The sequence below is a fragment of the Bufo gargarizans genome, chromosome 4 (assembly GCF_014858855.1).
Source record: "Bufo gargarizans isolate SCDJY-AF-19 chromosome 4, ASM1485885v1, whole genome shotgun sequence".
NCBI lineage: Eukaryota > Metazoa > Chordata > Amphibia > Anura > Bufonidae > Bufo > Bufo gargarizans.
Window position 1 is genome coordinate 99,539,443 of NC_058083.1, and position 15,509 is coordinate 99,554,951.

The 15,509-nt window shown below is 43.3% G+C and overlaps 1 protein-coding gene across 1 annotated transcript; it reads left to right on the forward strand.

Annotated features, from left to right (window-relative positions):
* Positions 1 to 1,899: 1,899 nt before the first annotated feature.
* On the forward strand, positions 1,900 to 7,979 carry MRPL44 (mitochondrial ribosomal protein L44). The gene is made up of 4 exons (XM_044290551.1): positions 1,900 to 2,151; positions 3,104 to 3,572; positions 3,662 to 3,840; positions 7,598 to 7,979. Exons 1-4 carry the CDS (start codon positions 2,003 to 2,005, stop codon positions 7,767 to 7,769), a joined length of 969 nt encoding a protein of 322 aa, XP_044146486.1. The 5' UTR covers positions 1,900 to 2,002; the 3' UTR covers positions 7,770 to 7,979.
* The last annotated feature ends 7,530 nt before the right edge of the window (positions 7,980 to 15,509 follow it).

Sequence of the window (15,509 nt, forward strand, 5' to 3'; positions counted from 1 at the left end):
ACGTCAGTGAAAAATGGAAATGTGAATAAGGCCTAAATGTGCAAAAACCCAGGGGGCCAGAGGGGATGCTTTAAAAATCCATGATTGTTCAAAGTTAAAAAAATTAAAATGCATTTTATATGCTCACATATAAGCTTCAAAATCGGTACAAATTTTTTTTTATATATAAAAGTTTAAATCACCCCCCTTTTCCCGTACAATAAAAAAATAAATGCCTAAAAAACAAAAAATATAAACATCATAGGTATCACCGCAACCAAAAACGCCCGTACAATTAAAATATAAAAATATTTTTCCAATAGGGCGTAACTGAAAAAATGGTCAAAATGGCCAATTTGCCATTTTTTTCATTGCTTCTTACTGAAACAAATGTAATAAAATGTGATCAAAATGTCACACACACTCCAAAATGGTATCAATAAAATCTACAGATTGTCCCACAAAAAATGAGCCCCCACAAATGAGTTGAAATTTGAAAACATCTATACATATGGGGCATTGTTGTAATCATACTGACCCAGATAATGGGTCAGTTTTGATGCAAATGGAATGCAGTAAAACGGTGGAGGAATTGCGTTTTTTTTTTTCCAATACCACCCCATTTGTAATTTTTTTTTACCGCTTCCCACTACATTGTATGACCTAATTAAAAGTGGCATAAGAAAGTACAACTTGTCCAGCAAAAAAATGATCCCTCATACAGCTATGTGAATGGAAATATAAAAAAAAGTAATGGCTCAAGGAAGATGGGGAAGAAAATGAAAAAACCTCCGGTATCCTAAGGGTTAAGGATGTCCGCATCTTTTGCAGTCCTATTGAAGTGAATTGGTCCGCTTACAATCTGCAAAAAAATGCTTTACAGTACATGGAGCTGGACAGGAATACTCAGGAACATTTCCAGTCGGGGTCTGGCTGCAGCAGAGACGAGGGGTAAGTAGTGAGCAGACAGACGGCACAGCAAGATTTTCATGAGGCCTTAATAACAGTTAGAACTATGATGGATCAGTTTTGAATCCTGATGGTTCCGTTCACTTAGGGCACTTTGACACGTTTAGTATTTGGTGAGTATTTTTCATCAGTAATTGTAAGTAATGGTACTTTCACACTAGCGTTTTATCCCCATGCATTCTGAATGGAGAGCAATCCGTTCAGGAGGCATCAGGTTGTCTTCAGTTCGGTCTTTTTGACTGTTCAGGACGGAGATAATACCGCAGCATGCTACGGTTTTATCTCCGGACAAAAAATAACTGAAGACTTGCCTAAATGCCGGATCTGCCATTTTTTTCAATAGGAATGTATAAGTGCCGGATCCGTCCTGCGCAGACCGAAAAAAAAGGTGAAAAAAAAATGCCAGATTCGTTTTTTCCGGATGACACCGGAAAGACGGATCTGGCATTTCAATGCATTTTTTCTGACGGATCAGGCATTTTTAAGACTGATCAGTCTTGCAAATGCCATCAGTTGGCATACGTTTTGCCGGATCCGGCAGGCAGTTTCCGGCGACGCAAGTGTGAAAGTAGCCTAAGAGGTAGAAATGTCTCCCTTTTGCTTATTCTTGCGTTTTTACCTCCAAAATGCACCAAAAACTGAAGGTGCAAAGAAAAGAAAAAAGCCACTAAAACCCCAAAAGTGCTAGACAATGCCTCCTTTATAATGGCTCTTTTTGTTTGTTTGTTTTTTGTTACAATATCCCTGCCAAAAAAAAGAAACAGCTGAGCCCTGATAAAACTCTGGGCAGTGTGAACAGAGCCTGAGGGACACATTTGGCAGCCTGTATGATGCCGTACGCCGGTTATGGAGCTCTTTCCTGTCACGATGTGGGACTAGACGCCGCAGAACATACAGGTCGGCAGTCCAGCAGCCGGGGCGCACTGCGCAGCACGGAACTGTTTCGCACTGACCCGTTTTCTGAGGGGAAGTGTGTACCGTTGCAGCGCTCCCCCGTCCGCGCAGTCACAAGGTCCCTGTGTGCAGGAGCCGTCAGCAGTCACCTAGCTGTATCATGTCCTTGCTGCTGCTGGGCCTCCGCTCTGTGGCGGTCACGGGGCTCCGCTGTCCTCCGGTGCGGGGGAAGAAGCGCTGGCTGCGGCCATATCTCCGGTTCTTAGAGAAGAAGGCGGCGCTGGAGGGTGCTCCCAAACCGGTGCCAAGGTGAGGCCATGTATACATGAGCAGGGCTTCCCAGGTAGACGTTGTCTTCAGGTGAGTGTGCTCCTGACAACTAGTGACCATTACAGATCTACCATGGTTGTCACTCTGCCTTCCCAGGCTGCTGACAGGTAGGTCTGGTCTTAAAGGGGTATTCCGCATAGAACATGCTGTGGTATGGACGGTGGCATGGTCCAAGCCCAAAGTGTCAATAGCCGGGATCGGAACCACCTCCGACCTCAGCTGTGAAGTGGAGCCTGAGAACACCTTACCGAGAGCGGCTTCTCAGTTCTGGAGGGCACCCACAGCCATTAAAGATGTCGCTGCAGAGAACTGGGCGGGCGTTGTGGACTTCATAGCGAGTGATCTGCTTAGGAGACCCTCTCCCTCTATGGTACCTAGCTCACCTATGTGTGACATGGTTGGCCATTCACTTGCCATTAAAAGGCTTTTTCTGGAGTTCAATATCGGTGGCCTGTCCTCAGGATAGATCGGTATCAGATTGATTCCCAGCACCCCCACTGATTGTCTGGATAAAGAGGCAGCGGCACTACGGTGACCACTGCCGTCCCTTCCTATGCCAGTGATGTTCCCTTAATTGGTCACATGGCCTAGGCACAGCTCAACCTCATTCAGGTGATCGGTCCTGGGTAGCAATACCAAGCACTGCCACTATACAATGTACGGACCTGTGGTATGCTGCGGATTTCACAGAAGCGTGGTGGCCTCTTCATCCGACGCATAGTGAGTATCGTGCATGGGTCCCCTGAATTAGAATAGGACTCCTAATACCTGCTGGGTCCCAAGTAATTCCTCATCCAACATGCAGCCAGGAGAGTGTGCCAGCACAACCCCAAGTCTTGTAGCCTGAACGATATCACAGGCCAGAGATAAAATGGCTCAAGTGTACATGATGTAACTCTGAGACGCCTGCTTTTCTCTTCTACCTCTGCAGGTCACAGCAGCCGAACTTTGATTACCATGCAGAGATAGTGGCATTCTCCAAGCGCCTGAATGAGACCTTCTCTGTTCAGCTCCTAAAGACTGCATTTGTGAACCGTTCCTATCTGGTGGAGGAGGAGAGAAAGCGGCGGGACCTGGGTTTGGACTATGAAACTGCTGCTTTAAATCTACAAGACAACCAGAAGCTTGCAGAAGAGGGGTCAGACTTTACAATGTCCTATCTCAGCAGTACTCTACAAAAGGCCTTTCCAAGTCTACCTGGAGCTGGTCAGAAGGCCTTGGTGAACTATCTCGCCAGCCAGCAGGTTATGTGTCATGTAGCCCAAAATCTTTCTGTAGAAGATCTGACGTTGAGTTCAGAGTGCCCCTTATCTCCTGACACCTTACAGAAGACCTTCCTGGCAGTGATTGGAGCTCTGTTGGAAAGTTCTGGCCCTGAAAAAACAGAGCACTTTCTCCAAGTAAGTATTGACCTGGTGATGTCAAGTCTAGTCGATTTCTAGATATTCCATAACAAAGTTTTGTTTTTTTTTTTCTTTCCACCTTCCAGGATTTCCTTATTCCTCAGATGATCGGGAAGGACTTGTTTGACCTCTGGTCTGTAATTGACCCTATGGCTTTACTTGTGGAGCAGTTGTCCCAAAGAAACATTCCTCTTCCTGAGCCCAGGATCACAAGACAGTCTGGAGCCAGTACTGTACTACCTGTGTACTTTGTAGGACTTTACTGGTAAGTACTATATCATCTCTGTTCTGCAAAATTTTAGGTGAAATATATATTGGAGGCAAATGTGTGCCCCAAGTAGATGGGTCTGGTGCATGTGCTGAAGGGGAGTGTGACCAGAGCTTTATTAAGCATCATGGTGAAACTGAGAGATTGCATAGACCCCCCCCCCCCCATGTGGAAACTAGTGTTATCTTCTCATGGAATTCATTTAAAGGGGTTTTCACATCTCGACATTTGTGGCATATGGTTAGGATATGCTACAAATATCTGAAGGGTGCAGGTCCCACCTCTTTCCAGATTGGTGCCCGCAAAAGTGACAAAGGGCACACTATGCATGTGCAGCGTCCTCTCCACTCACCAAGATAGAAGTGGGACCCACACCTCTCAGATATAGAGAAAAAAAACCTTAAATGCATCTCCCCCAAGAACCTAACATGGTTGTCCTTGAGCCGAAACGTAACATGATATGATTTAAAGACCATCTCCACCTTTGCAACCTTTGTCATTACCCCAGTGCACTTTAATTAAAAAAGAAAACAACTATCCAAATAGATTCCTACTGTTTCTTGTCTCCTGTACAGAACTGCTTGCGCTCCATTCACAGAATTTACATATTTGTACTCTTTTATTTTTTTTAATAATAGCTGAATTTGCAGGGTGCAGTCACTAGATGGCGCTGCATAATATACAGCACTGGTTACAGTGAAGACCAAGCATGATAGCACTGCTGCATTCACCCCTTAGATGCTGCAGTCAGTAGCATGGGGAGCACTGGATTACAATGGCAGCATGAGGGCCTAAAAAAGCTTCCTTGGCTATATGATGAGATTTTTTTTTTTTTTTTTATACTGACGGGCAATAATGCTTTGATATACTGAATGTACCAAAGCATTATAGAAACAAAGTCCCCTAGTGCAGGCATGGCCAACCTGCGGCTCTCCAGCTGTTGTAAAACTACAACTCCCACCATGCCCTGCTGTAGGCTGATAGCTGTAGACTGTCTGTGCATGATGGGAGTTGTAGTTTTGCAACAGCTGGAGAGCCTCAGGTTGGCCATCCCTGCCCTAATTAAAAAAAAATTATCAAACCATTGTTAACCCCTTCACGTCTGCAATCTGTATATATACGTGATAGCTGCACATACCCCGTGCAGCTACCACGTATATAAACGTTCTGGCAGCTCTTTAATCCAAGCGCTGCAAAGCGCTTGGATAAAAGCTTCTGCCCCTGCCCTGTATGCTGTCACGGACAGCATACAGTGCAGTAATGCCGGCAAGGGACCAATCAGAGTGGCCCCTTGCCGGCAATCGATCCGATTGGTTAGTCTGTGCAGACTAACCAATCGGATCGCGGCAGTGTTAAAATGCCGGTTTCAGGCTCTGATCTGCGCTCTGCAGATCAAAGCCTGAAAGCAGATAGTGTAACTCATGCCCCCCGATCTGTGCCCCTCCAAGCCCTTAATGCCGATCTGTGCCCCCCCATCTGTGCTCCGCTGATCTGTGCCCCTCTCGTGCGCTGATGGCATGCGGTCCGCCCCCTCCCCGCCCCCTGCATTAATTTTCAAGCCGCCCCTCCTGCGCCAGCCTCCCTCGATATTGTGGGCAGCCTCCCGACCCCCCCCCCCCCCCATCCCCCTGCTGTGTGCGATGGCGGCGGCTCAATTACTGAGCCGCCGCCATCAGCAGAGAGTGTCAGCTCTATGCTGACACTCTCCTGTAACCCCTATAGATGCCGCGGTTGCGGCATCCATGGGGTTAACAGAGGGAGGGAGCTCCCTCTCTCCACCATCGGGGCTGCAGCGCTGTGATTGCAGCACCCGATGGTTGCCATGGCAAAGGCGTCCAGTGCTGCCACCTACAGGCAATCTGGAAGTACTATACTTTGGAATGCAAGAGCATTCCAAAGTATAGTACAACTATCAGCCCCACTGGATCTTCAAGATCCAAGAGGGAACTGATTAAAAAAAAATGTGAAAATAATAAAAGTAAAAATGTAAATTAGAAAAAAGAAATTGCCTTTTCCTATAAAAAAATAATAAAATAAAATACACATATTAGGTGTCGCCGCGTCCGTAACGACCATCTCTATAAATATATCACATAATAGACCCCGTCCGATAAACACCATAAAAATAAAATAAAAAAAACTGTGCCAAAAAAGCTATTTTTGTCACCTTGCATCACAAAAAGTGCAACAGCAAGCGATCAAAAAGGCTTATGACCCCCAAAATAGTACCAATCAAACCGTCACCTCGTCCCACAAAAAATGATACCCTATTTAAGACAATCACCTAAAAAATAAAAAAGCTATGGCTCTCAGACTATAGAGACACTAAAACATCATTTTTTGGGTTTCAAAAATGCTATTATTGTGTAAAACTTAAATAAATAAGAAAAAGTATACATATTAGGTATTGCCACGTCCGTAACGATCTTCTCTATAAAACTATCACATGACCTAACTCCTCAGATGAACGCTGTAAAAATAAATAAATGAAAACTGTTCCAAAACAGCCAATTTTTGGGTCACCTTGCCCCATAAAGTGTAATAATGAATGATCAAAAAATCCTATGTACCCCAAAATGGTACCAATAAAAACCTCAACACTTTCTGCAAAAAACGAGCCCCTGCACAAGACGATCGGCACAAAAATAAAAAACATATGGCGTTCAGAAAACCAATCCAGCACAATTTACCTTCCAAAAACCGTATGGCATTCCTTTCCTTCTGCGCCCTGCCCGTACAGCAGTTTACGACCACATGTGGGGTGTTTATGTAAACCGCGGAATCAGGGTAATAAATTATGAGTTTTGTTTGGCTGTTAACTCTCAATGTGTTAAAGAAAAAAAAATTATAAAATGGAAAATCTGCCAAAAATGTGAAATTTCAGCTCCATTTTCCTTTAATTCTTGTGGAACGCCTAAAGGGTTAACAAAGTTTTGAGTAACTTGAGGGGTGTAGTTTCTACAATGGGGTCATTTATGGGGGTTTCCACTATGTAAGCCCCATAAAGTGACTTCAGACCTGAACTGGTCCTTAAAAAGTGGGTTTTGGAAATTTTCTTAAAAATTTTAAGAATTGCTTCTAAACTTCTAAGCCTTCTAACGTCCTAAAAAAATAAAAAGACATTTCCAAAATGATGCCAACATAAAGTAGACATATGGGGAATGTTAAGTAATAAATATTTTATTAGGTATGACTTTCTGTTTTAGAAGCAGAGAAATTTAAATTTCGGAAAATTGAGAATTTTTCCCAATTTTTAGTAAATTTGGGATTTTTTCATAAATAAAGGTGAAATATATTGACTCAAATATATGACTGTCATGAAGTACAATGTGTCACGAGAAAACAATCTCAGAATGGCTTGGATAAGTAAAAGTGTTCCAAAGCTATTACCACATAAAGTGACACATGTCAGATTTGAAAATTTTGACCTGGACATTGGGGCATCAATGACCCTTGGTCATGAAAGGGTTAATTGCAATAAAAAGCGATTTTTATTTTGGTAGTAAAATAATATAAACTTGAACTATAAACAATGGTGAGATTACAGCTTTTTTAATCACCCCGAGAAAAGTAAAATCAATATGTTATATGTATCCCGATATGTTGCTACTGAAAGATACGGCTCAGCCACACAAAAACAAGCCCTCATACAGCTATTTTGACTGAAAAATTAAAAACGTTATAGCTTTCTGAATGCAGAGTTTGAATGTGTCCTAACATAAGCTGGATGTATCCGCTGTGTATTTTCCAACAGTGATAAGAAGCTGATTGCTGAAGGCCCGGGTGAGACGGTGATCGCTGCGGAGGAGGAGGCAGCCCGCGTGGCCCTGAGAAAGATGTTTGGATTTGCAGAAAACAGACGTCCTTGGGACTATTCTCCATCCAGACAGGATATCAGTGATAGGAAGGCCGTACACACATCGTAACGGTCACACCTACCATGTGAATGGACTTTCTGGACTGTGTCAGAGCTGAGCTTATAAATCTAGTCATAAGTGGAGTGAATATTTCCACAGATGTGTTGTCCCCTCCTCTCAGATATGTAGACAGTGGACTCTTATGCACCATCTTGAATACACGGACATTTGCTGCAGGATTTTCACAGAATTTGTCTCAATTAAAATGTTGATAATGTCTGTTTTATATTATTATTAAATATAATTCATTATACTTAAAGGCTATAGATACTTTCCTGGCAATTTTTTTAAATAATTGCATTGTACTCATTTTGGACTAAAAATAATTTTCTCAACTGGTCTTGAGATCTGAGATGAGGAGTCACATGAGCCATCAGCTGACAGGACTGAGAAGCAATACTCTGTAAATGGACTGATGTTTTTTATTTTTTTTTGTAACCTCTTGTATCTCAGAAATGGTTGAACATTTTTAATAATGACCAATTGAAAAATTATTTTTAGCCCAAAAGAGTAAAATGCAATCATTAAAAAAAATGCCCCTATGGTTTCCATAGCATTAACCCACAAAGGTGCAGCAGTGCTTCTCAGACCGCTCTGCACGTTTGCTTGGCTTTTCCAGCGTACAGAGCACGGGTCTCATATAATTTCTATGGATGCGTGCTGTTAGGTTTAGTTAGCCTTTAATGTTTTTTATATGCCCATATCTAATATCTCTTATTGTCCCAGTAAAAGGTGTGTTTTTTTTTTTTTTGTATTTTGTGCTAGACGAGTTGTCCCAAGATTTAAGTTCCCAATCTGCCCCTGTTGACAAAATCTTATTACACCCTGCCTCTGGTCTAATGGATGTAGAGGGTCTTCATTAGGTCCTTAACTAGCATGACCACACATCAACACCTGAGATTGTGCTGGGGATTGCCAATTGGGGTGACAGTGCCTCTGTCTAACCCCTTAGATGCCGCAGTCGATATTGACAGCAGCATCTAGGGGGTTATATCCGATCTCACTTGTTAGTGTACCGCCACATGGCACAGTTGCCATACACCCCACAGCAGGATCATAGTAACTGTTTATTTGCTGTTCATTGTTAATGGCTGCACAGCTGCTCCGTCTGGATGTACCCTTACAGCTGACGGGGCAGAGTAGGGAACACTACTTTTAGTCTGTTATCTGCTGTAAGGCTGTAATCATACATGCAGTTTTTGATGCAGATATAAAGGCCCTGACTGGCCAAGAAACTAATTTGTATGGGAACTCCAGGCTTTCCACCTACAGATGTGGTCAGGGGAAAAATGGATTGGGCGCATTGAGTTTCAGTGCCTGACCCTTTTGTTCTCATGGGAGATACGCCACCGCCAGAGGTGTTTGACAGCGGCTGTCTGCTCTCTCTCCCCACTGAAAACACATGGACACTCTGCCAAACTAAGACTGTATGGGAAGTCGGGAGAGAGAGCTGTCATCTAGTGTATGGCTTTCCTTTATATTTCCATTCCTTTAAAATCCACTACTGCTGTTTGCTTAAAAGAAATGCATGTGTGATCCCTAAAGTGGAGATTCAAGGATATCAGAACTACCAAAAACTGGAGGGGCACGGCAGGGCACTGGTGGACCCCTCTGATCACAGCGTTTAACGGTTAAAGGGAACCTGTCATCCACTTTATGCTGACCTCACTGAGGGCAGCATAAATTAGTGACAGAAATGCTGATGTCAGCGACGTGTCACTCATGAGCTAAAAGTAAGTGGTTGCTGAGAACCAGCATCATAATCATTACAGCCCAGGGCTTGAGAAGAGTCACATCTACCTGAGAAGAGTCCTGGTTATACATAATCTCCTGCACTCTCGCCCATCTGCTGATGATTGGCAGTTCTCTCCTAGAGAGAAAGGAAGGAAACTAGGTAGAAGACTGTCAGCCATCAGCAGGTGGGCAGGAGAGCAGGAATTTATGAATACCCAGGACTCTTCTCAGGTGGCCGGGACTCTTTTCCAGAGCCAGTCTGCAATGATTGTGATGTTGGTTCTCGGCAACAACTTACTTTTAAAGGGAACCTGTCACCGGGATTTTGTGCATAGAGCTGAGGACATGGGTTGCTAGATGGCCGCTAGCACATCCGCAATACCCAGTCCCTATAGCTCTGTGTGCTTTTATTGTGTAAAAAAAACGATTTGATACATATGCAAATTAACCTGAGATGAGTCCTGTATGTGAGATGAGTCAGGCACAGGACTCATGTCAGGTTAATTTGCATATGTATAAATTTTTTTTTTTTTTTTACACAATAAAAGCACACAGAGCTATGGGGACTGGGTATTGCGGATGTGCTAGCGGCCATCTAGAGACCCATGGCCTCAGCTCTATACCCAAAATCCCGGTGACAGGTTCCCTTTAACTTATATTGACAGACCGCTGAAATCATCTCACCCGCCTCTACTTTATTCTGACGTTAGTGTGGGCAGCATAAAGTTGATGACGGGTTCCCCTTAAGTAACAATAACCCCCAATGGTCCTAATCTGTGTCCAATGAACAAAAAAAATTCACCTGGCAGATGTGACTGCTGTAACCTGTAATTGGCCACATTGATCAAGGAACCAAGTAATTTCCAGGTGCATAGGCAGCCAGAAGATGCAACCAATTTACTGAGACTTGCACCTCTTTATACGTTTAGCACATCTCACTTCTTCAGTCTGGCATCCTAGTAAATGTCCCCTAATATCTTGCGGCTAGTGTAGAGTTGCCCATATATTTGTGATTTTGGAGTGGTGAACAAATGATTGTTCTCAGACATAATATGGCAGGTTATCATTAAATGCCAATACATTTCTGCATTAGACAATGAGGTTACAACTATTGCAGCTCATTAGTGATCAGAGCCAGGACAAGCATTTTGATGACCTAGGCCAGTGATGGCTAACCTTGGCACTCCAGCTGTGGTGAAACTACGACTCCCAGCATGCTCCATTTATTTCTATAAAGTTCTGGGAGCAGCCAAGCATGGGGGACATCTTGGGAGTTGTAGTTTTACCACAGCTGGAGTGCCAAGGTTAGCCATCACTGACCTAGGCCAATAAGGAAAATTGTGCCACCTGCCATCCCTACCCATAAAATCAATTCAAAATAATTGGTGACGCCTATTATTAGGGCTAGTGGCCAGTGGAAAAAGTGCAGGATTTTATGTTTTTGTTAAATCAAAATTAATTCTTAAAAAATATGTTAAACATAAACAGGTGTTTTAACCCCTTCATGGTACATCACATGTCGGGTCTTTAAACACGCAGCAGGCACCTGTGGCTAATGTACGAGATCGGCGGAAATGCCGATCAGGGACATTTAATTCTGGAAGCTATTGCATCTGGGAGTGCAAAACACCATAAGCACGTGCATCCGTGTATGGACCAGCTCTCCCATGTGCAGAGCTTGGGATATATATATTTTTTTTTTTATAACCTAACCCTGCTTTACATTTCTCCACAACTTCCTCCCTGACCTGTCTGGTGTGTTCCTTGGTTTTTATGATGCTGTTTGATCACTAATGTTCACTAACAAACCTGTGTGGCCTTCACAGAACAGCTGTAGTTATACTGGGAATAAATTACACACAGGTGGATTCTGTTTTTCTAATTAGGTGACTTCTAAAAGTAATTGGCCACACACATGTACAAATCCATGCCACACCTTTCAGACTTTTGTCTATTAAAAATTTTGAAAACCATTTATAATTTTCCATTCACTTCACACACACTTTGTGCTGGTCTATCACAAAAAATTCCAATAAAATACATTCAAGTTTGTTGGTATAACATGAAAAAAATGTGCAAAATGTCATGGGGGTATGAATACTTTTTTTAAGGCACTGTATACACATTTGAAAAGTTGGTGGGCCATTTAATGTGGATCTTATTACTGAGCTGGCACTTTCACCGTCCACCTTGCATAGTGTGAACAGTTAAGTTCTGCTTATACAACCAATGATAGTGCAGCGTAAATTTTTTCCCCAGAACTGTTTAACCACTACAGGACCGCCGCACGCAGGATTGCGTCCTGGCGGCGGCCCTGTTATTCCTCCTGGACGCGCCGGTGTGTCCTCTCGTGAGAAGCGAGATTTCCTGTGAAGGTGCGTGTGTTCACAGGATAGGCAGGTAAACGATTGGATCTAAAGCCTGCCAGCGGCGATCATTCGCTGGCAGGCTGTAGATGCGATTTTTTTTTTTAACCCCTAAAAGGTTTTGATAACAGCGTCTAATATACCTGCTACCTGGTCCTCTGGTGGTCCCTTTTGCTTGGATCGACCACCAGAGGACACAGGCAGCTCTGTCAAGTAGCACCAAACACCACTACACTACACCCCCCCCCTGTCACTTATTGACACCTTATTAACCCCTGATCACCCCCCTTTAAGGCTCCATTCAGACGTCCATATGTGTTTTTCCGCAGATCCGCAAAACACATACGGACGTCTGAATTGAGCCTTACAGGGGGTTGATCACCTCATATAGACTCCCTGATCACCCCCCTGTCATTGATCACCCCCCCTGTAAAGCTCCATTCAGACGTCCGTATGTGTTTTGCGAATCCACGGATCCGCAAAACATGGACACCCCGGATCCGCAAAACACGGACACCGGCAATGTGCTTTCCGCATTTTGCGGATCCGCACATTGCCAGAACTATATAGAAAATGCCTTTTTTTGTCCGCAATTGTGGACAAGAATAGGACATGTTCTATAGGCTCTACAAAAAAACGCAGTGTTCGCCCGATCAGGCCTGATCTTGTGCGCACACTTGCGTTCAGTCTGCCCCACCGCAGTGACAGAATTATTTTTTTTCTGATCACTGCAAAAACACAGTAAAATCTCTGCGGCGCTATAAAAAGATCACTTTTGAGGGGCATGGCGAGTTCATAGAAGATTTTTGGGCACAAGTTAGCGGAAATTATTATATTATTGTTTTTTGTTTCTTAGTTTTTTCTTACAAAGTCTCATATTCCACTAACTTGTGACAAAAAATAAAATCTCACATGAACTCACCATACCCCTCACGGAATCCAAATGCGTAAACATTTTTAGACATTTATATTCCAGACTTCTTTTCACGCTATAGGGCCCCTAAAATGCCAGGGCAGTATAAATACCCCATAAGTGACCCCATTTCGGAAAGAAGACACCCCAAGGTATTTGCTGAGTGGCATATTGAGTCCATGAAAGATTGCATTTTTTGTCACAAGTTAGCGGAAAGGGAGACTGTGAGAGAAAAAATAAATAAAATCAATTTCCGCTAACTTGTGCCAAAAAAAATAATAATAATTCTATGAACTCGCCATGCCCCTCATGGAATACCTTGGGGTGTCTTCTTTAAAAAATGGGGACACATGTGGTGTATTTATACTGCCCTGGCATTTTAGGGGCCCTAAAGCGTGAGAAGAAGTCTGGAATCCAAATGTCTAAAAATGCCCCCCTAAAAAGAATTTGGGCCCCTTTGCGCACCTAGGCTGCAAAAAAGTGTCACACATGTGGTATCGCCGTACTCAGAAGAAGTGGTGTGTCTTTTTACATATAACCATGCTGGGTGAGAGAAATATCTCTCTATAATGACAACTTTGTATAAAAAAATGGGAAAAGTTGACTTTTAGAGAGATATTTCTCTCACCCAGCATGGGTATATGTAAAAATACACCCCAAAACACATTGCCCTACTTCTCCTGAGTACGGCGATACCACATGTGTGACACTTTTTTGCAGCCAAGATCCGCAAAGGGGCCCAATTTCCAATGAGTACTTTCAGGATTTCACAGGGCATTTTTACGAATTTGGATTCCAAACTACTCACGTTTTAGGGCCCCTAAAATGCCAGGGCAGTATAAATACCCCACATGTGACCCCATTTTGGAAAGAAGACACCCCAAGGTATTCCGTGAGTGGTATGGTTAGTTCATGTAAAATTTAATTTTTTGTCACAAGTTAGTGGAATATGAAACTTTGTAAAAAAAAATAAAAAAATCTTTTTCCGCTAACTTGTGACAAAAAATAAAAACTTCCATGAACTTACTATGCCCATCAGCGAATACCTTAGGGTGTCTACTTTCCGAAATGGGGTCAATTGTGGGGTGTTTCTACTGTCTGGGCATTGTAGAACCTCAGGAAACATGACAGGTGCTCAGAAAGTCAAAGCTGCTTCAAAATGCGGAAATTCAAATTGTTGCACCATAGTTTGAAAACGCTATAACTTTTATCCAAACCAATAAATATACACTTATTGCATTTTTTTTAAAGACATGTAGAACAATAAGTTTAGAGAAAAATTTATATAGAAATGTAGTTTTAATTGAAAAATGTTACAACCGAAAATGAAAAATGTCATTTTTTTGCAAAATTTCGGTCAATTTCGATTAATATCAAAAAAAGTAAAAATGTCAGCAGCAATGAAATACCACCAAATGAAAGCTCTATTAGTGAGAAGAAAAGGAGGTAAAATTAATTTGGGTGGTAAGTTGTATGACCGAGCGATAAACTGTGAAAGTAGTGTAGTGCAGAAGTGTAAAAAGTGGTCTGGTCATTAAGGGGGTTTAAGCTAGGGGAGCTGAGGTGGTTAAAGGGAATCTGTCACCTATTTTGAGCATATAAAACTGTTAACATAGCAATGTGCAATAAACTACCTTCATTCCTGCATGTGTCCTCTTTCTTTTATTCAATTTTTAGTTTAGATGAAAAAGCGATTTTTCTGATATGCTAATTAAGCCTGAAGGTGCCCAGAGGGGCATTATTACTCTGCTCTAGTGCCCCGCTGCAGTGCCCAGCCCGCCTTTCTTCCAAGCCCAGCACGCCTCCTAAGAAATAAATGTACTCCCACATCCTTGCCGAACGGCGCCACCCCCTCCACTACGTCATGTCATTTATTCACCCCACCATCCTTGCGTCCTCCTCTCTTGGCCTCCGAAATCTCGCGCAGTCGCAGTATCGCTGACTGCCTGCGCCTGTACGATACTCCTGCTCCTGAGTCAACAGCGCTCTGATTACGTCACTGGGCTCGGCGCATGCCCAGTGACACTATTGAGGCTGTTGCCCTCAGGAGTATCGTACAGGCGCAGGCACTCAGCGATACTGCGCCTGCGCGGGATTTCGGAGGCCAAGAAAGGAGGGCGCAAGGATGGTGGGGTGAATAAATTACATGACGTGGTGGAGGGGGCGGCGCCATTCGGCAAGGATGTGGGAGTACATTTATTTCTTAGGAGGCGTGCTGGGCTTGGAAGAAAGGCGGGCTGGGCACTAGAGGAGAGGAGTAACGCCCCTCTGGGCACCTTGAAACTTAATTTGCATATCAGAAAAATCGCTTTTTCATCTAAATGAAAAGTTGAATAAAAGAAAGAGGACACATGCTGGAATGAAGGTACAGTTTTATATGCTCAAAATAGGTGACAGATTCCCTTTAAGGCTGTGTTCACATTTGTGTTAGAGGCTCCGTGTCTTTAATAGAGAGACTTTATGTCTCATGTAAGGGCTTGTTCACATGAACATGCTGTATTTTGTGGTCTGCAAATTGCAGATCCGCAAAACATGGACGCCGCCCGCGTGCCTTCCGCAAATTGCGGAACATAACGGACGGCCCTTTATAGAAATGCCTATTCTTGACCGCAAAACGGACAAGAATAGGACATGACTCATAATTTTTGCGGGGCCAAGGAACAGAGCAACGGATGCGGACAGCACAAGGAGAGCTGTCCGCATCTTTTGCGGCCCCATTGAAGTTAATGCGGCTCG

What these genes read in the sequence shown, in the direction of transcription:
- MRPL44 (XM_044290551.1), top strand. Translation starts at nt 2,003, where the DNA reads ATGTCCTTGCTGCTGCTGGGCCTCCGCTCTGTGGCGGTCACGGGGCTC. An exon ending in GCTCCCAAACCGGTGCCAAG is followed by an intron (nt 2,152 to 3,103) that starts GTGAGGCCATGT and finishes CTACCTCTGCAG; the next exon opens with GTCACAGCAGCCGAACTTTG. An exon ending in AAACAGAGCACTTTCTCCAA is followed by an intron (nt 3,573 to 3,661) that starts GTAAGTATTGAC and finishes TCCACCTTCCAG; the next exon opens with GATTTCCTTATTCCTCAGAT.